Source organism: Zingiber officinale, chromosome 3B (assembly GCF_018446385.1).
Source record: "Zingiber officinale cultivar Zhangliang chromosome 3B, Zo_v1.1, whole genome shotgun sequence".
Lineage (NCBI taxonomy): Eukaryota > Viridiplantae > Streptophyta > Magnoliopsida > Zingiberales > Zingiberaceae > Zingiber > Zingiber officinale.
Window position 1 is genome coordinate 3,985,159 of NC_055991.1, and position 26,151 is coordinate 4,011,309.

The window sequence follows — 26,151 nt, forward strand, 5'->3', positions numbered from 1 at the left end:
ACTGGGGAGCCTTGGTGCAATTGTAAAGTTGTTGCTTTGTGATCTAAAAGTCACGGGTTTGAATCCTAAAAACAGCCTCTTGCAAAAAAATAAGATAAGGTTGCGTCCTTCCCCGGGATCCGCATGGCGGGAGCTTCGTGCACCGGGCTGCCTTTTTTTATCACTTTCACCAATTTTGAAGGGGAGCCTTGGCGCATCAATGAAGTTGCATACAATAGATAAATGTGGTCCAACCCTTCCACACGACCCCGCATTGGTGGGAGCTTCGTGCACCAAGCTACCTTTTTATCACTTCAACCAATTTTGTTTCATTAATCCTATATTACACAACCACAATCAGCCTGCTTTAACTATCCAATCTCAAAGCCAATCCTGATTTTGACATCTATGGTGTTCATCGCTCATCATAACAAGTTCATGTCCTGTTTCCAACTACATATAAGTTGGATTCATGTAGGAAGGAGTATCAATTTAAAATGCCTTCCGACTACATATGGTTATTACAAACTTATAGCTAGATGCATTGTTTTTAGAAATTCAAGCTAGATTATTTTAAAAACCTATTTAGGCTACAAAAGGAATTAATCAATGTGGTAAACATTAAGGTGTCAAATCTCTTTAAACCAGCATTTAGCTAACACTTTCATCCATTAACATCGATAATTATCAATTAAGAAGAAGATAATACAAAAACATCTTCTCCATAGAGAAATGGAATATGTTTATTTAAACATAGATCTAAGTCAAGCATTCAGAAGGTACCACCATGTCCTGACAATTGAAGGATGACTTATGTAAGCTGATTTCAGACATTTGTCTCCCTGAAGTACTGGGGACATCATCATAACTAGCATCTTCATTCTTAGAAATCCTTTCACTGGCAAGGCGCATCTCTGAAGAAGGATAAAATCACTGCAAATGAGGATTGGCAAACTTATTTTGTTAACAAACATGTCACGTACCAGTTTCCATATCAGTATCAGGCCCTTCATATATTTGATTTGGAAAAGAGGGTGGTGCAATACTTTCATAGCGTCCGTACTTGTTTTCATCCACCAGCCAATCAGCTTTGTAGCACTGAATCAACTCGTTAAGGTGTGGCCATTGATCCATATTTTCATTTAGCTGAAAGCAAAGAAAGAAAAGTTTATTTCTCAAATGACAACAGGATGGTGATACAAACAAAAAAAGAATGTATGGAAACTTCAAGTTTATCACTACAGTTCAGGATTAAAAATTTAATTTGTAACAAGAACTGGCAGATACCTAAAACTAAACTTTGAATTTCAAAATTGTAGGTTGGCACACACAGATTGCTGGTATGTGATTAAAAAAAAATTTACAAGTAACACAAAGATAATATTATGGTTTTTATAGCATTGAACTATTGATTAAACTAGTTATGACAACCCGTGTCTAAAATATACCTGAACCAAAAAACACTTCAGCAACTGATTGAGACTAAATTCATCATTTTTAACATTCCCTAAGTTGGAGTATGAATATCCATAATTCCCAGGTTGCTACATAAAAACATAAATGCAATCCTTCTAAATAACTTGGTAAATGGTAAATATATCAACAAGTTGACTATCAGGAGAACCGTATAGTGTGTTGATTGTCTTGGCTATAACAACATCTAGAACGAAGCGGCATCAACTTGCAATACAAATAGTAACTTGGTTATCACAATTCGATCTATGCCATCACACATGTTGTATGTCATAATTCTTTATTATACTTTTGCAATAGAGTGTGCTACAAATAAGCTTTAGAGTATCATTATGCCAGGTAATCTTGGTTATTTAGAGCAATGAAACCTAAAAAATGATAAGTATTCAATAAGTCTACATGAATTTTCAAAGTGCAATTATGTCACTTGATTTTTGGCACAATTAAGTCATGCAAGGATGGACCACTATAACTATGTAGAAAATAGATATGAGATAGACTTGCATATAAACTACCTTAACTCTTTTAAAGAAATTTATAAATAATCAAGGTCGTTCAATATTTGTACTCATCAATTAGAATCTTTCATCCATCAAGATAAAAAAAACAAACTGACACAAATAAGCCTTCATACAAAATAAATATGAAAACAGTATTATGGTACTGAATTAAACAGTTTAGTTCTGAATGTGTTGAATGCTAGAATCCCAGAAGCTTCTATCAGAAAATAATTAAATGAATACAATAAAAAGATCAGACAAACCAATGGTTCGAACTCTGGATTAGAAGCACACAGTTGGTGTTGTATCCTTCTAAACCGATAACCACTGCTTGATGTGTAATCTTCCATTATCTGGAAAAGTTTCTAATAGATATCATGACCAAAAATCAAATAGAAAAATGTCAACCAATAAACAAAATCAAACATAAAATTCTACACCATCAATGTCACACCCCACTCTAGTTTGATCCACCAGAAGGCAGACTTTGCAAGATGTGTCATCTGAAGTAATGTGAGAGCAAACAAATTTAACTACAAAAAACATACCTTAACCACTAACAAGAAATTGCACCCAAAGGTGCAGCCAACTCGTTAACCAACCTGTAATAGGAATAAAAAGAAAGAAGAAAGAAAAACAATATAGGAAATGAGTAAAAATTTGCACATTGGCTAATAATGCATGAATTGAAATTCTCCAAAAATATTATCAATTAAGATTAAGAAGCCTTAAGTTGAAAAACAATTTTAAGATATCAACAATTACCAATCTTCAAGTTATCAACAATTAATCCACTTTAAGTTATCACCGATTATCAAGCTTTAAGACATCAATTATCAGCTTCAAACGATCACTAGTTATCAATTTTAAGTTATCACCAACCATTAGCTTCAAATTATCACCAATTATATATCTTGTATTAGGTAAAACACTATAGTCATATCCATGGTTTAAAGTGTCGTGCCAAGACGGTCGAAACAGGTGAAACATCTCGTTCCGCCCGGCGACCTGCACCAGCACGACCTCGGCATCAGACCCACGACAGCTGCGATGTGTTGCGCGACCCTGTGGCCGCAGCAGAGGGGTCGCTCGACCCCACAACAGCAGCAGAGAGGTTGCATAACCCTTCCGCTGTCGCCGTGGAGGCATCGTGCGACCCTACGGCTGCTGCAGAGGGGTCGCACGATCACCGCGGTCATGCTCGAGGAGTCATGCTATCCCCTGGCCCACAGCAAGGCCGAAGTCGCACGAGCTCAGGAGTGGTGTCGGATTTCAATTTTTTTTAAATTAAACTTAGGTTAATTATAATCAACTCCTAACTATGATGGAGATAATCTAAAGAGACTTTATTAAACCCTAATAAAATTATCTAATTAATTTTATATTTCATTTATTTTAATTTAAAATTTATAATAAAATTTTTATTTATTTATTTATCTATTTTCATATCTTTTTCTTTTTTTAAAGATTATTTTTTATATTATTTATTTTGCTTATTTTTTAAATATTTATATTAGATATTTTATTTTTTAATTAATATATTTTATATTTTAAAAATACCAAAATTATATCGGCACAACGCGATACGGAACCAAAACCGTATCGTTCCGATCCAAGACCAAAACCTCAACACGGGTCGAAATTTTAAACCTTGGTCATATCCACCAATCAAAAGTGTATCATATATACCTCCACATATGCTATATATATAAAAGGATTGAAGTCCTCACTTCATATGTGCCAAAACCCGACCACATGCTTATGGGCCAAACTCCACCAAGAATATGTCAATGGGCCAAACTCCAAAGACCCAACATGCTTATGGGCCAAAATCCTAAATCACATGGCTTAGCTTTTAGGTTTCTGTTTCCACATTTATTTTCTAACAATTTCATTGTTTATCAAGTCAAACAATAATCTTTCATGAAAAGTCGATTTATACAAGCACTATGGCATCCAGAAGAATTATCAACCTTGATTCAATATGAAAGGTGAAGCAAGATAGTTTAAAATGAAACATAAATTAGTATCAAAAGAAACCATGAAGAGAGAAATATTTAAGCAACTTTTGAAAATAGACCCTCTCAAATTTAACGTCTATTATATCCATTTCACATTATAACCTTAATGCATCAAGATAGATTGAAACAGTTCACCAACTATTCTTTCACATGATTTAGTTTCTGATTAATTCAGGGTTTACCTCCCATTATTTTAAATTCTCTTTCTAACACCTATTTAGAAAAATAGGACAACTTTTTAAACGAAAAACAAGTTACACCCCTAACAGTTTAATCATGCACAATGTTGTTCTTAAAGAAACAAGAAAGAACAGCAATATGAATGAAGAGTTACCAATTCATCACTCTTTGACTGCAACAAGGCACCTTTAAAAAATTTTGGATCTTTATCTACTCTCACATCATAAAGATGTGGACAATGATCGATTGTCAAGCTCACCCTTGTGCATGACTAATAGATCTTGCTCTAGAGAGTCAGCCTTGAAGAGAAAAGTTCAGCAAGAGAAGAGGGGAATTGAGATATCTTTGCAATTGTGCCTCAAATTGAGAAGGGATAGCACAAGGCTACAAACCATGAGTAAACACCCTCAAAACAACCTAAAAGGTAAGAAACGCCTGTGCACAAACAAAAACACACACAAGAAGAAAAATTATATACTCAAATGGAGAGGACTGTCAATCTTAGATCAAAAATATTACACCTTGCAACCAATAAATGAGAGATGCACACTGGCTAAGAAGAAAATATAATGGCTGTTTGGTGAGTAAAAGAAAGGAAACAGGGGAAAACTCTCGATGAAAAATTACTCACCTACTCCAGACCAGTGAAGGAAGAAGCTTGGATAAGAGTCACTGCAATATCAGACAAGAGAGGCTACTGAGATCAAGAGAAGGAACGCTTCATGAAGCTCACAAATAGGAAAAGGCAATGTCTCCACATTATCTATGTTGGCTTGCGGAGCTACTGCTGGATCCCGCCCGGGAGGATGTATAGATCGAAAGAAGACTTTGTCTGATGCTCAGAGAGTCACAGATAGGGAAAAGGCAATATTTTTGCTTATATATCTTCTAGCTCATGAAACAGAACAATAGAGTAAGAAAGGACTCATCTAGATCAATGGAGAGGAAGGTCAATTGATCAATGGAGGAAGGTATCACAGACCTCATGTGAGAGAGATCTTGGGGGGGTGCTCACAGAGAAAAGGATCTCCCAAATGAGGATCGCAAAGGGGGTGCTTGGAGTATGTAGCTCACAAGGAGGTCCAGTCTATTTGGGAGGGGATGTTGAACAACAAGGTCACCATATGGTTATATTTCGACCGGATTGCTACGCATGCAGATTGCTATGCATGCAACCAGTGATACTATCAGAGCATGGTATCCAGTGTACAGTGTGGTGGCCCTAGTGTCGCCCCACTAACCCCATTCAAATTTTTTAACAAATTCCTCGTTGAGCAGGGTGGATAAATCAGGACGTTGATCCTCATTCTTCAATGAGATGCAATAGGAATTATCCCAATGCCATGAACCACATTATATATCAACAAGTCCTACCAAATGGCGTAACGAACAACAATATGAAGCGATTTAAAATGCTTCGGCTTCTAAAGAAATGTACAAACCAAGTGCTACACCGTCATTTTGACAGCAACGATAATGCAATATTGAATATTGTACCATTGAATCCGTAAGAGCGAAATAAACCTTACTATGACGGACCCAGAGGAGGAAAGCAGGAAAGGCAGATCTATTGTATCCCTAACCAGATCTGTCAAAACCAGTGAGGACCGAAGCGGAAACCAAAGATGTCTTTGCTTTAAAAGAGAAACGCACGCACATACCTTGAAGGTTTCCTCCGCCGCCGTTAGCATCCGGTGGATAAGAACATCAGCAGAAACGAGACAAAGCAAAAGAGAGGGAAGTTTTCCAGCCGCGAGAGCTCCGGAACCGAGGAGCAGCCAAGCGAGGCCGAGGGTTACAAATCGACGCGACGGAGCCAGCCGGAGAGCAATGCGAGCAGAGAAAAGGGGAAGAGAGATTGCGCAGCGAAAGCAAGAGAGCAGTGGTACTGTCAAAATAACAGTAATAATTGTCTACTAGTAGGGAGTGAGCTGTGATGTGAGCGAGCAACACGGTCGAACTTAGGAGACTTAAAAATCACTGCATTATTAATATGTTTTATTTAACAATATGAAAATGAGGGAAAAACAGAAAATGCAAACAAAATTTTAAAAAAAAAATAGTATTTGTAATTTAAATTTATAAACATTATTCCTAACAGAAGTTTATTTAAATAATGTTTATTTCTATTTTAAAATAATTAAATATTTATTATGTTTTATTAATATTATAAATTATTAATATTTACAGTAATGGATGAAAGATAAAATTCTTAAAATGCATCTAACTTTATACTAATTTTAGGATGTATGCAACACTACAATAATATTCATTTTTTAAATGTAACAGTAGTATTCTTTGAACTCAATATCATAGTGGTTAATGAGGATGGTAAAATAGAAATAAATATGACTTTTAAAAAATCAGAAAATTAAGGTGAGTTTGGTTTGTCTTCATTTTTATTTTTTGAAAAACGTGCATTTTTCGTTTTTTAGAAAATGATTTTTTCATGTTTTCTATTTTTTTTTAGAAAACGCTCTCTCATTTTTTTAAAAATGAACATGGAAAACACAAACCAAATGCGTTTTCCATTATCTCATAAAATGAAAACAGAAAACAGCATGAAAAACACAAACCAAACGCCCACTTAATGTCTTTAAAAATTTGATAACTTTAAATGCATCCTTTAGTCAATAATATTTATTATGTTTTTACAGAAGAAGAAGGAATTAATTAGTGCAGTATTATACTATGTGTGTGTTCTTTTTTATATTGATGCTGGGATGAATTGATGAAGATGTTTAGGACGGACGTATTCGTCTTTTGCTATCGTGTTAAACGTGCGCAACTAAGAGGCAGTTGACCACGTGGTTATGTGTCCCTTAGACGCACACATCCAGTGAAAATCTGTAACAATTGTAAATTATCCTTTCTCTTTTAATTTTGTCTTCTCTATCTGTAAAAACCTTCAAATCTACTCTAAACTGTTCATTCTTTTTCTTTGTTCCAAGCCAAAGTGAAATCCAGCCAAGTAAGAAAAAGAAGAAAGAAGATTTCGCAAGGATGGAAGCCATGATTGATCGATCTGTCGTTCCAGCATGCACCTCAAGCTAGTCTTTTCTTCAATCCAACTCTACCTTAAACACCCCAATCCTATCCAGTTGTTCTCCCATGGTGGATTCGTCGAGAATAGCCAGCATAACAGACATGTATTTTTGAGATTGCTTACAAGGAAAGAAAAAAAAAAGTTTGTCCTTGGAGTAAAAGATGCTACTGTTTATTTTAAACACTTCAGTATTAATGTATTATCAGCTATACAGAAAAATACTCATCACTAAAAATCGACCTCAATACCTATTGATATAAATACTCATATTCTTATCGTTTGGAACCACGAGGTGCAGTCTTCATGGAAGACAAAATGAAATAATGTTAGATTTATGGACAATTTCCACGCAAATCCATAACCTCTGTCTTCAGCGATAAAAAAAAACAAATTAAGGACAGAAGCCAAGGTCAGTCCTCTGCATTATAGTAAGCTCCTCCACCTGATGCCTCCTCGAACAGCATGAAATCTGTGGGTGTGTCGTTTGTAAAGAAAGCTGGTTTGCCAGTGCTTCAACCAAATAACTCCGTTTTTTAAATTTTGCTTTTGTTTACCAATTTTAAAATAGAACTCTAATACACCGTTTTTTCTTGACCGTTGATAGTTGATAGTTTATGTTCGGTCAAATCATCAATTAACGAACAGATTGATGCTGAGAGATCCCGACAGACCTAATAAATTGGAAGAAGAAGAGCGAGGATAAGGATAGAATCTGGTAGAGTTAAGTAGAGTTTAGAATTCGGGATCCCTTGTACTGGCTTTTTCCATTGTTTTTTATTACTGTCCAAAAAGGATCTTCGCGTATCCATTGCATATTCCCTAGCCATCATCTGTATGTGCCCTTGAGGATATCAAATTCAACCATCATTAATTGTCTTTCCATTCACTAAGTGTCACGCGTCTGAAGGATGACATCTACACAATCATCTTTAACAATCTCATAACAATCTCTCCATTCACCCAATATCACGCGCTTTGAGATATTCGTAGAGGAACGATCTCAACGATGAGGAGATTATGCTGCCCCTCATGTACTTGTAAGCAAGCCATGTTTGACATGGGCTGCATATGAGGATGGGGAGATTAGAAATTGAGTTATTGTGAAGTGGTTTTCAACGTAGACGAAGTCTAATGTGATGTTTGATTAAATGATGAGAATGACTATAAATATAGGTTTGATAATAAAGTAGAATGGGAATAAGAATGTGAATGAAACTCACATAATTATATGGGTTTTGTTGATTCAATAAATCTAGAAATCATTCCCAAATTATTATTCCCAAATCCACAATCCAAACATTATCTTTTATCATCATTCCATTCCTTCATTCCCAAACTCATCAACCAAACACCCTCTAAATATGAGACTGAGTTATGGAGAATATTTATGACTTAGGCCGAGCCTGGTAAATGATGTCGAGATATGAAACTAAGGCCTAAAGGGCGTCGGTGACTAAGTCCGATCCAGATAGATGATGTCGAAATTTGAGATTGAGACATGGAAGATATTTACGACTGAGACTTAGATAGTGTCGGGATTAAGACTGAGACATGGAGAGCGAACCAAATAAAAAATGTCGGGATATGAGACTACGGCCGAGCTAGGTAGATGGTGTCAAGATTTAAAACTGAGGCTTTAGAGGTTGTAGCCGAGTCAAGTAATGCGGCTTCTAGATGGTGCGTAACTCTGATTGAGATGGAAATAGAGTCAAAGTCTGTATTGAGACTGAGATTGGGAGTTTGGGACGGGGTAGGGTGCAGTCCTGTTCTGTCCATGGCTGCTTGAGCGGCTGCTAGTCTAATGAATCATGGATTATGCTCAATTACAGTAGCCAATGGAAACTCATCTGTGCAAAAACACTGCAGAAGAATCATTTATTTGGTCGCCATCATGAAAACGAAATGCCGAAAATTCCACCATTCACCCCCTCGCTCCATTATTTAGCCACGCAGAAGAATCATTTATTTATAACTTCCACTCGCCACGCTCTCTTCAGACCTCACAGCACCTTTCCTCAATAATTCTTCTTCTTCTTCTTCTTCTTCTTCTTCTTCAGCTCTTGCTGGAGGCTTGGGCGTTATTTGAGAATTCCAGGCCAAGAACCCCACGCTCATCGAGTCCCTGTCTCCGTGGAACCAGATCATGCCCACGAAACCACTAGAGGAAGCCGCCGGCTTCACCGAGATCTTTGGGGAGCTCCACTTCCCGGGGGAGCTCCCGCGCTGCACCGCCAGGCTTGGCTCCGAGAGCTCCGACAACGTCGATCGCCTGACGACGAAGGAACTGGAAGAGAGTGGCAGCGGGCTTAACTCCAGGGAGAAGCCTAAAACCGAGGTTACTGCACACGAGTACAAGAATTGCCCCGCCGCGAGAGCGAGAACTAGAGTGTTCCCTCCCCCGCCAATATCCTCGGCGAGGAGGAGCGGCAACTCGTGGATCTACTTCAAGTCTTGCAGGGAGGACGGGAGGCTCGTTCTGAGGAAGGTCACCGTTCCCACTCAAGAACTCCTGCACGCGTCGCGCGGAGAAGGGCGCCTCAAGCTGCATCTTGTCTTGCCGGACGAGGCCAGCGCCAAAGGAGGTGAAGAACATGAAGAGCAAGAAGAGACAACGGTAGAGGAAGCAGTGGAAGAGACATCGCCAATTATATGATATACCTTTAATTAATCTTTCCAGAGGTGAATGATTTGCTCAAAATAAAGCACAAAAATAGTGATATACGAAGAAAGTTTTGATCTTGACAACAAATTAAATCAACTCAAAGTTGATCTTATTCAACCAAAAATTATAATTTGATGATACGTCAAGGACTTTCCCAAGCCAATTAAGCTTGAGCCAATCATCAGTAGCTTGGCTCTTCAATCTTGATAAACAGAGTCAGCTTTTAAGCTTTTTAGATCCTTCGATCGCCGATCACGAGTGGTGGGATACACATACACTCGTTGAAGATTTTGGCACACATTCCAGATTTTGCCGGCGGAAAGAGCACAGAATCCTGATAAAAGGCAGAAGCAAGTGGACAGTGGGGAAAAAAGTAAGTGATGAAAGACTGTAAAGGGGATTCCTTTATATCGAGAATCGATCACTTTTCTTGATTGATATTTTTCTTATTCTGTTTTCATAACTTTGAGTGCAGTCAAAATTGTGACTTGTTGTTTGAAGAAACTTTATAAAATAAAAGTACTAGTTTTCAAAGCTTTCAGTGAATCTAATAAGCGAGGAGAAGTTAGATCGTTTGGCTTTGCTATTAGTTTCTCTTTTGAATCACTTCTAACCAATTGCAAAACGTCGTTGTTCCGACCAAATATCGTGGATGATTAAATCATCAGTCAACAAATGATCTAACTCATGCATTTCCTGAAGATTGCTAGTGCGGATATAAAAGAAATCCCGAAACGCACTTCAACATAGACTTAGATGTTAGAACACTTTGAGAGCTAGAGGTGAATAACTTCGTTTAACAATGTTAGCATCTCTAATTTACTTGGTCTTTACCTCATTTAGATGACTAATTTAAGGATTCACATGGTACACACTACTCCATTATAAACACACTCATTCTCAGAAACAGTTTGGAGACGGAAAAATCTCGTACAATCTCAAATACGAGAAATACAATAAGAATACAAGCGAAAATGAAAGTAAATACTTTATAATAAGATCTAGCTTAACTTATTATTTTGTTGATTGGAAAAGTCTTTTAATCGGTTAGAAATACAACAGTACTTCTTCCTCAATGTCTCAATAACTGGTAGAGAAGAGAGAGTTTCAATTCTTCGTGAAATCCCTTTATATCATGTTGATTTAGGGTTCTCAATCGATTGGTCTTAATCCCAATCAATTACCACATCAAATCAGATTGAATCCAACCGTCCAAACCTTGTAACAACCCTTTTTCACTTTTCCCAATTGCCCTGCAGGCTTTCAATCGATCAGCTAATCGATTAAAAAGTTTCTGTTCGCGAAAAAACTCATTCCCAATCAATTACCCAATCGATTTGGGAAGCTATTATTCATTCGTGATTTCTCCCAATCGACTACCTAATCGATTGGAGATGCTCTTGATTGATTACCCAATTAATCTAAAACCCTTTTGTTTCTCGAAATACTTCTCTCAATCGATTATCCAATCGATTGGAGATGCTCTTGATCGATTACCCAATCGGTCTAGAACCCTTTTGTTTTACAAGAAAGGCTCACAATCAACCACATGATCAATTGGCTTTGAACCAATTGATTACCCAATCCAAAGCCTTCCATGACTTGTTAGGACTTCCTGTTGCCTGACATACAGTCAACATTGGCATGTGAGAACTTCTTTACTAAGTGTTCAGTCAACCCTAACTAACTTGGACTTTCCCTTACCTAGTTCCTAACTATAACTTCTCTCATGCCCAATGTTTAGCTCCCAACTAATCCACCTTGAACTTAACCTAATTTCCAACTAGGTTTGTCTAATCTCACTAAGACTTCACTTATGCTAAGTGTTTAGCTCCCAGCTAACTCACCTTGGATTTAACTTAGTTCCCAACTAGATTTGCCTAGTCTCACTAGAACTTCACTTGCGCCAAATATTCCTCATCTTGTTACGAAGAACTATTTTAATAAATTTCATAGTTAAAAGTTATTGTTATAGAAACGAGAAGAGTTAAAACAAGACGAATCAATCTACCAATTAAATAAATATATTAAATTCAATATATAAAATGATATAAATATAATTCTCAAATATAGCAAGCAATGAATTATTTTTCCAAAATTCACAACAATAAATTTTTAGACCAAAAATCTAAATTTGAAAATTCATAAGCAATATCTTCAAATATTATCATAACTCAAATAATCATAACTAAATATTCGACATAATTTTAGAGTTGTTGAATTTTACCTCAAAATCACACAATTATAGAACCTACATGATCCAGTAATGATGGGAGGTCCCACCAAAGATAGGTCAAAGTAAGAAATAACCGGCTGACATGGAAGATAAAGTTAAGCGGGGTAGCTATAGCCGAGCGAACCATGCAAGGCCGAGTGGACCTAGTATGGCCGAGCGGGTCGGTTACGGCCAAGCGGATGGTAATAGCTTTGTAGACAAGTAAGTCGGGTTCTCCTCCAGACGAGTAAAATGGTCCTCCGATAACAAAGAGAAATAAGCAGCAACTGGTCTCGCCGACCGAACTTTGTGTCCGGTTAGAGCGTGATAATTACGGACAGTCAGGAAGCAAGGAAAGAGATGAGTTGGCAGGTCCTGAGGACACTGCCAAGCGGAAGCAGCCCAACTGACTACCCCCTATCGGTTGCGTATAACCCCATTAAGTATCTTATCATATCCTTTTGGGAGTTTGTGTCGTTGACAGCAGGGCATTCCTAGCAGGCAATCGAACTTTAGAAGCTTCCAGATTGTTACATTAGAGGATTGCATAGCTGCTTAAAGAATAGTGTCAGGGACACTTTTTGACCTGTCTCTTCCTAAGACACTTAGGAAGATGTGTCTACGCTTTGAGATGCATGCACAGGTACCATGTTGACACTATTAATGGGGGTTTCCAGCTACAGGGAAAGATATGCGTAACTTTATCTTCTAAATCTTATAACTATAGTTCTTCATTTCTTGAGATCACCGAATACTGACTTGAGCATCGGAGGGCCAACATCGGGAACCTCTTCCCGGTCCAGTACTGACATTTTTGTGTTGCAGTGCGACATGGAGTCTTCACAGCGTCAACAACGCAGCCACATCTCCAGCTTGTCATCTTCGCTATTTTTTGACAGGATCATATTGGCGTCGTGTGTGGGAAACTTACCTGAAATTGAACACAAAGATGGAGGATGTTGGATGACTCACCACCATGACGTTGACGCAAGAAGAGTTGGGCATGCTGATATAAGCACGGGCGACTAAGATGTTGGAGCAGCAACAGGTAATAGCCAGTCACCAAGTGAATGAACTTGTAGCATCGGCGATAAGCCAATAGGCCGATCATAGTGGTTGAGCGGGAAACGTCATTGCTCATTGGTCGAACAACAAGTTGATTAGCACATTCGGAGATGCAATGGATGCACCAACCCCTTATCATCAGGCGTTATTCTGCACCCTTTTAAAGAAATAAGGCTGAGTGAATAGGTTCAGGGATCCTCATCGGAGGAAGTGCCCGCTCGGGACGAGCGCAAGGGTAAAGCACCAAAGCTCGGTGACTCCCTTGAACGGATAAACAGGCAAATCTCTCAGGAGATTCTGAACGACCGACTACTGCGACATTACACGCCGCTAACAATCGGAGAATTCACAGGGATGACCGACCCCGAGGATCACCTCATCAAATTCGACAACACTACGCGCTCCATCGGTATACTTATGGGGTTAAATGTCGAGTATTTCTCACTACGCTCTTTGTATCGGCCTAAAGTGGTTTAGACGACTACCGATCGACTTTATATGTAGTTTTAAAGACTTCCGAGTAGCGTTCTTACAGTACTTCGCAAGCAGTCGCCGCCATCAAAAGATGAACGTCAATCTGTTCGCAATCAACCGGGGGACCCAAGGAGGCACTGCGGGCCTACATTACGAGGTTTAACCATATAGCTATGGAAGTCTCTTCAACCACGCCAGAGATCCTTGTGAGTTCATTCTCACAAGGGTTGTTAGAGGGCAAGTTCTTCTGCTCGCTCATCCAAAGGCCCACTAAGACTTCAGTCATCTGTTTGGATGTGCTATCGAGTACATCAATGTGGAGGAGGTCTAGGCAGCTCGAAGGCGGGAACTGGTCCCCGAGCTAGTAGCCGTATCAGAATGTCGAATGACCCATTCAAACCCACTACCAAAGGGATCTCGAGCGGGAATAATGCAATAAGAGCCCCGTACACACGAGGTCCAGCATGTACAAGCCGAATAGGGAAGATCCACCAAAAGACAACAATGGACGACACTAGCTCTTCTACTCGTTTCATCGGGTGGCGATGCACAACACAAGAGACTGTTACAGTCTCAAGCCAAAACCCCAACGAGCGGCCTCACCAAGATCTCACCGCTGATACCCCTCTCTTGACCGTCACCATCATAGGCGATTAGGAGGACGGCGAGAAGAGATAAGGCCCTCAGTTGAAGAATATCGACATCCGATGTAAAGTCGGAGAGCATTAGCGGACTGGCCACGAACCTCAGCTTGGAAAGAGAAGAACAACCACAACACCGCTCGGGGTGACATAAGAATTATCATAAGGGGCCCAATCAATGGCGACTCCAATCGAGCCTAGAAGTCGCACGCCTAACTCCTAGAAATCTTCACCGTCGGGTGCAGTAGAGCAGCAGCAGTGGGGTCAGAGATCAGTTTCGACCCTCGAGACTTAGGAGTGGATCAGGTCCCTCATGACGACGTCCTAATCATCTAAGAGTTAATCGCTGACTACAATATTCACCGTACTTTCGTAAATATAGGTAGCTTGATGAATATCATCTTCAACAAGTCATTCGATCAGCTCCAAATCGATCGGAGCGAGTTACAACTCATGACGACTCCCTTATACAGGTTCACCAACAATGAAGTATTGCTGATTGACCAGGCTCGGCTAGTCATATCTCTCGGAGAAGAGTCACTTAAGAGGACCAGGATGACAAATTTCATCGTGGTGGACACTCCATCCACCTACAACATCATTCCGGGTCGACCAGCGTTAAATGAATGGCGATCGTCTCCACATTTTGTCAGAAGATCAAGTTCTCCATTGAAAACTCGGTCGGAGAAGTAAAGGGAGATTAGTTGGCCGCTCGGTGATGCTACATCGAGATGGCCAAGACTAAGTTGAAAGCTGCTTGGAACGCCCAGCGACTTGAGGTCAATGTAATCATAGAGGAACCTCCTGCACTGGTATACGACAAGAAGGAAGAAGGAACCTCCTATCTAAGGCAGAATCATAATGTATTCGCATGGGTGACACACAAGCTCACGGACATCTTGCCAAACTAGTAAAATGCCCATTCTATGAATGCAGGAAGTAATGAATGAAAATTACTAATTGTCAAAGACTCTCGACCCGATTGGGCAAGTTATAAGTGAGCGTTACTCTCGCACCAGAAGATAATTAGTCATGAGGTCCAGACCGAGTGTGTCAAGGACTTTTGACCAGATGGGCGAGTTATAAGCTAGTGTTGCTCTCGCGCTTGAAGACTCTAGACCCAAGCGAGCAATTTATAGGCAAACAAGTCGTTCGACCTAAGCTGACAGGATCAGCCATATGCCTTAGCAAATAATTACTTAGAAGAATGAAAGCACAATGATTCATACTTTGGATATTTTCACAAACTACACTTGCGAAGGGTTACGAGATTATAGAACGGGAAACTGAATAGCTATAAAGTGCTGAGTGGGTTCACGGAAGGACACTTAGAATAGCAAAAGCTTAAAACCACCGAACATGCGCATATTCATTGACACTTGGAAATTTTTTACAAAGTGTCATAGGGGAGTACAAAAAGCTATTTAGAAATCTGGAGAGGGTGATAGTCGAGAATGTCATCCGGGAGCTACTCGATGAGCTTCTCCCTATTTATAATTTTGTTGATCAACTTCGAAGAGAGATAGTCGTCGTCCTTCAACTACTGGAGGGTCTTATCGATGTCGTAGTTAAAGAGACAAATAGTCTGGTTGGTGAGCATCTCGTTGAATGGGTCAGAGAGGAGATAATTGTCCTTGAAGACCTCCAACCGACTGGGTTCCTTCGCTTGGTACTTGTTGAGAGCCATTTAGGACGCCTCCAACTCAACCTTTATTAAAGCCAGGTTGTCATTTAGCTATAGCTTAGTTGCCGCTGATCCTGTCCGAATCGATGAATCAACGGACGCTGGGCAAGTGTTGCTCTCCTAGTTGCTAACGTAGATCTCCAGCCGATCGTATGGAGCTCCGGCGAACCTGTAAAAAAGTCGGGCCGGGAAGGGGTTCCCGGCGACGACCCTCCGACGCTCAAGTCAGGCAAGTGGACAGCAAAGAAGTGGCTCCGAATATCAGAGAATGCGTGCGTACCTCCGGCGAAGTGTGAGGCTCCTTATATAGAGCTGGGAAGGGGCTCACGCACACACACCGAGGCTAATACGTGTCCTCAACCCATACCTCAGTATGGACTTGTCAGAAAAGCTTACCTGACATCATACTGCTACAGTCCGAGCACGTCTTTGATGGGACAGCGGAACCCTCTGTCATAAGATCCTGCGTATGGCCTGCTCGTCGAACATGCCCGCTGTTAGAAGATGTTCCCTTGTCCTTTTGTCTCTTCTTACCTCATGCTGAGCATCCGGCCGGTCGGTCCACTCGGGAGAATCCCAGTAGTGTGCTCCGTGGACTATTAGCAGTATTAATACTTGATGCCTTCGGCCAAGCGAGCCACCCGCTCGGCCATACGACCTTGTTCAACATGAGCGTCGAAACCCCGACTCCCGCTGGGGTGCCTTTGCTTTCAGTTAGACTCCGGTCGGCCGGTTGGTCCAACCCTTTTCTGGTCGTCCGGTCGGTTCAACCCTTTCTGGTAGGCCGGTCGGCCCACCCTTCTCCGATAATCCTTATAACCTTTTGACCTCCACGTGACGTTGAATTCTCGGAAAAGGGGTCCCCTGTTCTTACCACCGGATCACTTGCCTCCCCTTCAAGTCTAGTCGAATGAGGCGATTAGTCCGACTGACTGGACCATCAGTTTAGCCGAACGACGTCCTTCAGCTACCATCCGCTCGGAATAAAAGGGGGTAGCCAAAATGCCAGTCAACGTCACCCTCCCTCTGATCTCCTCGGAAGTTGCACCAATCTCCGTCATTAAGGCCAAGCACGCGCCCTGCGCCTCGATAAGGCGCTTATTAAATGCTCCCCTGTGGCGGAATAATGCCAAGTGGCATTGCTGTCGTCAGCGTACGGCGGCGGCGGCGTCTCAGGCGACGAGACCGAGGCGGTTCGAAATCAAGGGCCCGATGCACGCTCCGATTCTCGCGACCTGGATCCAACGGTGGAGGCCGCTCGGGCTCTACCCTATAAAATCTTCGCTTTCTCCTCTCTTCGCCGTATTTGCGTCTGTGCGAGTTCATTGCTTCTTCTTGCGCTCCAGACTCCCGGCGATCTCGCGCTTCTGTTTCCGGCGATCTCCGGTGCTCTCTCCTTGATCTTCCTCTTCATCGTAAGGTTCTTCTTCCTTCTTGTTAGGACCAAAAGTAGCTAGAGGGGGGGTGAATAGCTTGTCGCGTTCGCTCGTTGCTCGGCGTTGCTTGTTTCTTCAATGATATGCAGCGGAAAATAACAGAAACAATCACACAACGCTAACAAGGTTGGTTTACTTGGTATCCACCTCACAAGAGGTGACTAATCCAAGGATCCACACCACGCACGCACCCTCCACTATGAAAACACTCCTTTTCGGTAACTACCGAGGGCGGAGAAGCCCTACAAGACTCTCAGTACAAGAAGAAAGGAAAGGGAAACAAAATACAAGCGCAAAGCTTACAATGAGTACAGAAAACCCTAACCCTAGCTTCTCTTCTTGCCTTTGATCCGCCTCTTGACTTGGAAAGCTTCCAAGATCCTTCAAGAACTGGCGATCTGATCTTTGAGAGCGCTGTGGAGGAGTTGGCGAGAGATCTGGAGTGAATTGGAGAAGCAATACCGAAGGAATCGTGCGCCTGCGGCCTTTATCGACGCCAACGGTCGGATCCCGATCGATTCGAATGTTCCCAATCGATCGGGGAGGCTTTGGATCGATCCATGGATCGATCCAGAGCGCCTCTGTGCTCTGGGAAAAACTCCTGGATCGATCCATGGATCGATCCAGCGCTTATCGCGCGAAGCAGCCGCGTCCCAATCGATCCACTGATCGATTGGGACATCTGGATCGATCCACGGATCGATCCAGAGGCTCTCTGTTCGCTAGGAAAGGCTTGGATCGATCCACTGATCGATCCAGCTCCTGGATCGATCCACTGATCGATCAAATACTTAGTTTTTGCCCAAAACCAAGTCCCAAGCCTACCAAACCAACACCCGGTCAACCTTGACCTGTTGGTACACCATGCCTAGCATCTGGTCACTCCTTTGACCTGCTAGGACTTCCCACCAAGTGTCTGGTCAATCCCTTTGACCCACTAGGACTTTTCTATTCATGCCAAGTATCTGGTCACTCCCTTTAACCTACTTGGACTTCCATCAGATGTCTGGTCAATCCCTTTGACCTATCTGTATTTCCTCGTGCCAAGTATCCAGTCAACCCTTTGACCTACTTGGACTTCCCAACACCAGATGTCCGATCATCCTTGATCCATCTGGATTTTCCCTTGCCTGGCTTCACTCACCAGGACTTTCACCTAGTTTCACTCACTAGGGTTTTCCATCTGCCTAGCTTCACTCACTAGGGCTTTCACTGGCTTCACTCACCAGGACTTTCACCTAGCTTAACTCACTAGGGTTTTCCTTCTGCCTGGCTTCACTCACCAGGACTTCCATTCTACCTAACATCCCAGTTAGGACTTCCCAGTCAAGTATCCGGTCAACCTTGACCTACTTGACTCTTCTTAACAATTTCTTATTGTCAAACATCTAAACTCAAACCAAGACTCAGCTTGGTCAACCAGGTCAACCTTGACCTGAGGGATGTTGCACCAACACTTCTCTCTTTGGTTCTAACATTTTCTTTGCGCTTCTTTCCCAAGTTTTCGTCCTTGGGGGTACTGTTTCGTTGCCGTCTTCTTCCTTTTATCGTCTTTTTTGATTTCGTCCGCTCGAACAATGGCCCAATCTTCTCGATCCGAAGACCAAACCCTCGGCCCATGGTACACTACCATGGAGTCGCGCTTCGATCGGTGCGACGCCGATGTTCTGATCAATAGCTTCGATATCCCCTCCAATCTTGAAATCATCATACCCACAGACTCCGCCCGGCCAAACAAACCACCGTGCGGATCTTTTTGTGTTTTCCGCGACCAGTTTACAGCTGGTCTGCGCTTTCCAATTCATCCCTTCATCATTGACGTCTGCAATTTTTTCAGCGTTCCGCTCGGAAGCCTAGTTCCCAACACTTTCTGCCTTCTATGCGGTGTAGTCGTCCTGTTTAAAATCCATAACATTCCCCTCCGACCGGAGGTCTTCTACTACTTCTATTACCCTAAACAGTCCGAGTCGGGCACTTACATGTTTCAGGCTCGGCCCGACTTGGTTTTCTTCAATAAACTTCCTTCTTCCAATAAGCATTGGAAAGAATTTTTCTTCTACATTCGCCTTCCCGAGCGGGCTCCTTTCCGAACCCAGTGGCAGGTCGGAAATCCTCCCTCCCCAGAACTTTAAAGATTCAAGACCCGACCGGATTATCTTCACGCCGCCAACATGCTCGCCGGCCTGCGGTTTGACATCAACAAGTTTCTTCCGGAAGGGGTCATGTACATATTCGGCCTGAGTCCGATCAGAACCCCCATCCCGAGCGGCTTCAGTAAGAATTTTACTTGGTGAATTCATTTTAATTGCTAACTGATTTTCTTTGTTTTCCTTTGTAGTAAACATCGTCATGGAGTCGGTGATGGCTGGCATCTTGAAGAAAAAGGCGGCGACGCTCGAGGCCGCTGCTGCCAGAGAGATGGAGACGCTCGGCATCCAGCCGGTCGGCTCTAATGAAGAAGAGAGCGGGACAAATGCTGGGGAGTCGACCGCTCAGGCCTCTCTCCCAGAGCCAGCTATTGGAGCAACTGTTAGCCAAGAGCCTTCCGCTCGGGATGAAGGCTCCGCTCTGGAAGAAGAGCGGCCTCTCCAACAAAAGAGGCGCCGAGTGGAGACTCCTCTCCGATCAGCTACGTCCGCCGTCCAGCCTTCCGCTCGGGCTACTTCAAGCGCTCGTGGCAAGGCTCCAGAGGTCGAGGCTATTTCTGTTGGTGCAATCGACCTAGGTTTTGATCGATACGATCATAGTTTTGATGTGTGTGTCAAAGAGTTTAAGTTAGGTTCACCCTTGTATCTGATATGTGTATTTGAGTTGTGCAGGTTCGCAGGATACACATGCGACTCAAGTTGATGGCTTCGGGTCCGGTAAAGGATGAAGCATCCAAGGGACCGTGGACAAGGCAGCAAGGACAAGGGCCGAAGGAAGCAATTTTGAGGCATACGCGAAGGATGACATTGGGGACGAGCCGCAGGCTTGAATGCATCCGAGGGACGAGAGCCAAAGAAAGTATGCTTGAAGGTTCTATCAGAGCTGAAAAGGAAGCGTCAAAAGAGTCGTAAGGGTGAGGGTACGAGTGCACGAGAGATTGTACTCGGAGTAAAAGCATAAATCTTAGGGTTTACTGTAGCAGTACTGTAGCGCCACTGTAGCAGTACTGTAGCAGTCGACTGCATGTTTTAGCAGTTGACTGGTGCAGTCGACTGGGTGCGAACAGAATGGTTCTGTTCGTTCGGTCGGTGTAGATCAGTCGACTGTAAGTTTTAGCAGTCGACTGCTAGTTTTAGCAGTCGACTGGTAAATGACCGTTGGTGCTGAAAAGTAGTCGTTGGCTACCTCTAACGGTAACACCAGTCGACTGATGGTTTTGCCAGTCGACTGGTGCCGAGATGAGTTGATATGATGATCAACTCTCTCCTCTTATTTAAGGGAAGCTTTGGGGCTTGAAGGAGGTTACTCATGCTTGTTGAATAACTCCTTGTCATTGCCCAAAGCTTCCAAGCCTACTCTCTTCCTCCTAAACCTAAGTTCATCATTGTAAAGAGGAAGAGATTCTTTGTGAGAGGTTTGCTCCACCGAGAAGGAGAAAGCTCTAGCCGGAGATTGCCGGGGATTGATCCACTGAAGGATCAAGGGCTTGTCCACCTCAAGGACACGCCGTGGAGTAGGAGCAAGCAATCTCCGAACCACGTTACATCAAGCTTGTTAGCGATTTGGTATTCTTTCTTTATTGTTTTCATTAGTTAGTTATATTTCCGCGTGTGCACTAATCTTTTGTAGAGAAGAAAAGAAGTTGGGGGTGACCTAGCTATCCAACCCCCCTTCTAGCCGGCCACCGATCCTCCAACAAGTGGTATCAGAGCAAGGACGCCCTTCAACGGACTAATCGCCGAGAAGAGCATTTCATCAAAATGGTCGGCTCAAATATTCATCCACCCAAATTCGAAGGGGACTTCTCATGGTGGAAGAAGAAAATGGAGGTATTTTTCAATACCGATTTTGACATTATGCTAATCATAAGAAGTGGTTTTGAAGAACCCAAGGATGAACGCAATGAGACAATCGACATAACAAGATGGACCAAAAGGCAAAAAGAAGAGCATCTAGTAAATTCCAAGGCAATGCATCACCTACTACATGTTCTTCTACAACAAGAAGTAACAAGAATTGGAAACTATACAAGTGCCAAAGACTTGTGGGAAAAGCTAGTGGAGCTTCATGAAGGGACATCGGAAGCAAAATTGGCAAAAAGAGACCTCCTTCAAACTCAACTCAACAATATCAAGCTTGAGAAAGGAGAAAATGTATCAATGTTACATTCTAGAATTAAGAAAATTATTAATGGGCTAACAAGTGTAGGTGAGACACTTTCAAATCGAGACATGATGATGAAAGCCCTAAATGCTTTCCCAAGAACCACAACTTGGAGCTCCATTGTAGATTTATACTACATATCAAAGGATCTAGAGAAATCCTCTATAGATGAACTCTTCTCAACAATGGAGCTTCACGAAACAAGAGTTGAAGGATTAGATGGAGAAGCTCATAGATCAAGAGGAGTAGCCCTTGTGGCAAACAAGGGAAAGGGAAAGAAGAAGAAATCTTCATCACCACCATCTTCCGACTCCGAAGAATCAAGTGCCTCAATGGATAGCGATCAAGAGGCATATATGGTAAGGAAGATGAGAAAGACATTTAAATCTTTTTCTTCTAACAAATCTCATGTTAGGAAAAGTTCTAGAAGCAAAAGTAGGACAAGGAAGATCATTTGCTATAATTGTCAAGGAGAAGGGCACATAAGAGATGATTGTCCTCTCTTGAAGAAGAAGGAGGAGAAGAAGACAAAAGAAAAATGGAAGAAGGCTCAAAACCTAAAAGCAACATGGGATGATCCATCATCATCATCGGAGGAAGAGGAGCACCATGTAGTCAATTTTGCTCTAATGGGAATTGATGATGTAGCCTGCACCTCATCCGAAAATGAAGAGGGAAAGAGCTCAAGTGAAGATGAAGAAGGGAGCTCAAGTGAAGGGGGAGGTCAAACATCGGATTCGGACGTCTCGGTAAGTGAGGTATACAATCTTCCTCCTCATGTTTTAATTAAGATCATTAAAAGTACAAATGATGATTTGTTCAAGGCAAAAAGGAAAAATAAAACCTTGAAAAATGACATTTGCATGCTTAAAGAAAAATTAGAATCTATGTCTATTAGGGATGATGATATGCATGTTTCTTCTACAAATTCAAATGATTCATGTTTAGAAGAAGAAAATAAGAAATTAAGGGAAAAGGTATAATACCTTACCAATGCCCTTAGAAAATTTGAAATTGGCTCTAAAACCCTAAACATGATCATTGGGAGCCAAAGAGCAAGTTTAAGAAAAATGGGATAGGATACAATGAACCCAATAATGAAAAGACCTACCATTGTCTACTTGCTAGGGGCAATCAAAAACCAAGACCATAGATAGAAAATGGATCCCCAAGGAATATTTGGTAAACTCAATTAAGAAGAACCTCTATTGGGTACCAAAATCAATCCTCAAGGGTTAGAGGATTTTGGATCAAGTCAACCATGATAATCATAATTCAAATCCTTGAAAAATGGTTGACTTGAGACTTTAAGAGGGAGCACTTAGCCTTGATAGAAAATCATGATCAAAAGGGCTAAGTAGAGGTTACCTCTATCTCACAATGATTTGCATTATTTTCTAACCATAAATGTGAGATATTAGGATGATACAAATAATTCACTTATGCTTATGACATTTTGATGAGTTATGTGATGTATCAATTTTTAGTGATCATAGGCCAACTATGGGGAAAGCAAATGTTTAATTAATGGACATCTTGCCCATAGATCATAGTTGCACATTTCAAATGTTTTGAAAACAATTATATGTTTCATTTACAGTGCGTAGTTATTTTGAAACATATGAATTCAAAACTAAGGTTTAATTTGATACAAACTTGAGTGTTTTTTAAGGTGTTTGAGTTTTTATCAAAACTTCAAAAATATGATGAATTTCATGAAAATATATTTTTCCTTGGTAAAGAACATTATAAGAAATGTGTGTTCAAAATTTCATGATTTTTCGAATTTTCTAGAATTTTCTATGCATTTCTGAAGTTGGTTGTAAAATGCTGAAATTTGATTTGGTTTGTGCCAGTCGATTGCGACAGTTAGCAGTCGACTGGTAGCTATTTTCTAGCACTTTCAAGAGCTGGTTTTGGGTATTTTTAAGTCCACATTGATACCATAGTATGTATACATGTTTGGTACAATTTGTTATGGTGTCAAAGGGGGAGAAATGCAAAGGTTTAAGTTAAAAATCAAACTATGTGCAAAACTTGAAAATTATGGTTGAGAGCATATGTTAAGGGGGAGCTTGGGTATTATGCTTCATGTTTACATATTGCTTCTAATTTTCATGTTGATATTTATGCCTAACTTAAACATATTGCCACACATAAAAAAGGGGAAGATTGTTGGTGCAATCGACCTAGGTTTTGATCGGTACGATCATAGTTTTGATGTGTGTGTCAAAGAGTTTAAGTTAGGTTCACCCTTGTATCTGATATGTGTATTTAAGTTGTGCAGGTTCGCAGGATACACATGCGACTCAAGTTGATGGCTTCGGGTCCGGTGAAGGATGAAGCATCCGAGGGACCGTGGACAAGGTAGCGAGGACAAGGGCCGAGGGAAGCAATTTTGAGGCATACGCGAAGGATGACATTGGGGACGAGCCGCAGGCTTGAATGCATCCGAGGGACGAGAGCCAAAGAAAGTATGCTTGAAGGTTCTATCAGAGTTGAAAAGGAAGCGTCAAAAGAGTCGTAAGGGTGAGGGTACGAGTGCACGAGAGATTGTACTCGGAGTAAAAGCATAAATCTCAGGGTTTACTGTAGTAGTACTGTAGTGTTACTGTAGCAGTCGACTGCATGTTTTAGCAGTCGACTGGAGCAGTCGACTGCGCAGTCGACTGGGTGCGAACAGAATGGTTCTGTTCATTCGGTTGGTGTGGATCAGTCGACTGCAAGTTTTAGCAGTCGACTGGTAAATGACCGTTGGTGCTGGAAAGTAGCCGTTGGCTACCTCTAACGGTAACACCAGTCGACTGATGGTTTTGCCAGTCGACTGGTGCCGATATGAGTTGATATAATGATCAACTCTCTCCTCTTATTTAAGGGAAGCTTTAGGGCTTGAAGGAGGTTACTCATGCTTGTTGAATAACTCCTTGTCATTGCCCAAAGCTTCCAAGCCTACTCTCTTCCTCCTAAACCTAAGTTCATCATTGTAAAGAGGAAGAGATTCTTTGTGAGAGGTTTGCTCCACCGAGAAGGAGAAAGCTCTAACCGGAGATTGCCGGGGATTGATCCACCGAAGGATCAAGGGCTCGTCCACCTCAAGGACACGCCGTGGAATAGGAGCAAGCAATCTCCGAACCACGTTACATCAAGCTTGTTAGCGATTTGGTATTCTTTCTTTATTGTTTTCATTAGTTAGTTATATTTCCGCGTGTGCACTAATCTTTTGTAGAGAAGAAAAGAAGTTGGGGGTGACCTAGCTATCCAACCCCCCTTCTAGCCGGCCACCGATCCTCCAACAATTTCATCCGACCGGACCCCCTCTCAATTGGACGCGCCAGTGGACCCTCTTGAGGCCGTTCCAGTTAGCATCCTTACGCCCGCTTCCTACCGAGTCCAACGCTCAGCCATTTTATCCCAATTTTCGGCGCCGGCCTCCGATCCTCTTCCATCCTCCGCTTGGACGACCTCCCGCCATGGCTGCACTGTTAGGGTCACCTTGCATCTCCCCACCGAGGAGCTTCTACCCGAGTCCGAGCGGCCAACTGCGCCTAAGCACACCATCACCTTGAAGGGGCCCTTAGCTGAGATGTGGGCCGACGCTCGGGCTCGCGTCGCGTTAATCCCCCTCCGCAATCTAGCAAACAGCCACATGCAAGAGGCCACGGGGGTAAGTTCGTTTTCTCCCAAGTTTTTTCTGCATTCTTTCCGATCGGCCTATTAATTATTTTGTTAATTGCAGAGATGGGTAGAGGAGATAGCTGTCTCCAACCGCCTGGCGATGGTGGACGAGGAATTAAGACAACTGAAGGCGGCAAGCGGTCCGTCCGGCTCCCAAGGTCCCTCATATGCCGACCTGCAGAAGGAGCTGAAGAAGACCCAAGACTTGTTGGCGGCCGAGCAGAAAAAGACGACCGATCAGGCCCATACCTTGGGCGAGCTCGAGCGGCAAGTCAAGACGCTCGACCAAAAGATAAGCCTGGCCACCACTCGGAAAAACACTGCTATCTCCGATTTGGAGAAAAAGAACGTGGAGGCTCGGGGCCTAGAGCCGAAAGTAAAAGAGCTGATGGAGCAGCTTGATGGAGAGAAGGCGATCCGCTCGGCCGATGCAAAGAAGCATAAGGACGAACTGCAAACTCTGCAGGAGTCCCTAGCCGCCTCCTAAGCGGCCTTCAAAGAATATCAGGAGGCCGAGCCGAGCCGGGTCGCTGCCCTGAGACAGAATTATATCCGCTCGCCTGAATTTTCGGAGAAAGTTTGTGAGCGGATGTATACTGCGTTTGACCTTGCCATGGCCGCCACCACCACATACTTGAAGTCCAAGGGGCAACTTCCCGAGTCCGCCGTCATCCCGGCCGCAGATCAAGTGGCACTTCTCGACAACATCTCGAAGGACCTCTATGATTACCTAGAGTAGAAATTTTACATGTAATTCGGCCGCTCGGTCAAAGACACTCCTTTTTTGTA

At 42.2% G+C, this 26,151-nt stretch overlaps 2 protein-coding genes across 7 annotated transcripts in view; one reads left to right on the forward strand and one right to left on the reverse strand.

Annotated features, from left to right (window-relative positions):
- LOC122055552 (guanine nucleotide exchange factor SPIKE 1-like) overlaps positions 1-6,101 on the reverse strand; it is a 41,024-nt gene extending 34,923 nt beyond the window's left edge. The window contains exons 1-6 of one of the 6 annotated variants that reach the window (XM_042617034.1): positions 5,815-6,101; positions 4,308-4,588; positions 2,501-2,554; positions 2,216-2,305; positions 963-1,125; positions 766-893 (exon numbers count right to left, since the gene is read on the reverse strand). In XM_042617034.1, the coding sequence (XP_042472968.1) occupies positions 766-893; positions 963-1,125; positions 2,216-2,302 (378 nt within the window). In that variant the 5' untranslated portion in view covers positions 2,303-2,305; positions 2,501-2,554; positions 4,308-4,588; positions 5,815-6,101. Of the gene's footprint in view, positions 1-762; positions 894-962; positions 1,126-2,215; positions 2,306-2,500; positions 2,555-4,307; positions 4,589-5,814 lie in introns of all 6 variants that reach the window. The other 5 variants (XM_042617030.1, XM_042617036.1, XM_042617033.1 and 2 more) reach the window with 5 other exon arrangements.
- A 3,241-nt stretch (positions 6,102-9,342) lies between these two features.
- Positions 9,343-9,920, forward strand: LOC121967967 (protein FANTASTIC FOUR 2-like). Its single transcript, XM_042518497.1, has one exon. It carries the CDS (start codon positions 9,343-9,345, stop codon positions 9,850-9,852), a length of 510 nt encoding a protein of 169 aa, XP_042374431.1. The 3' UTR covers positions 9,853-9,920.
- Positions 9,921-26,151: the final 16,231 nt, after the last annotated feature.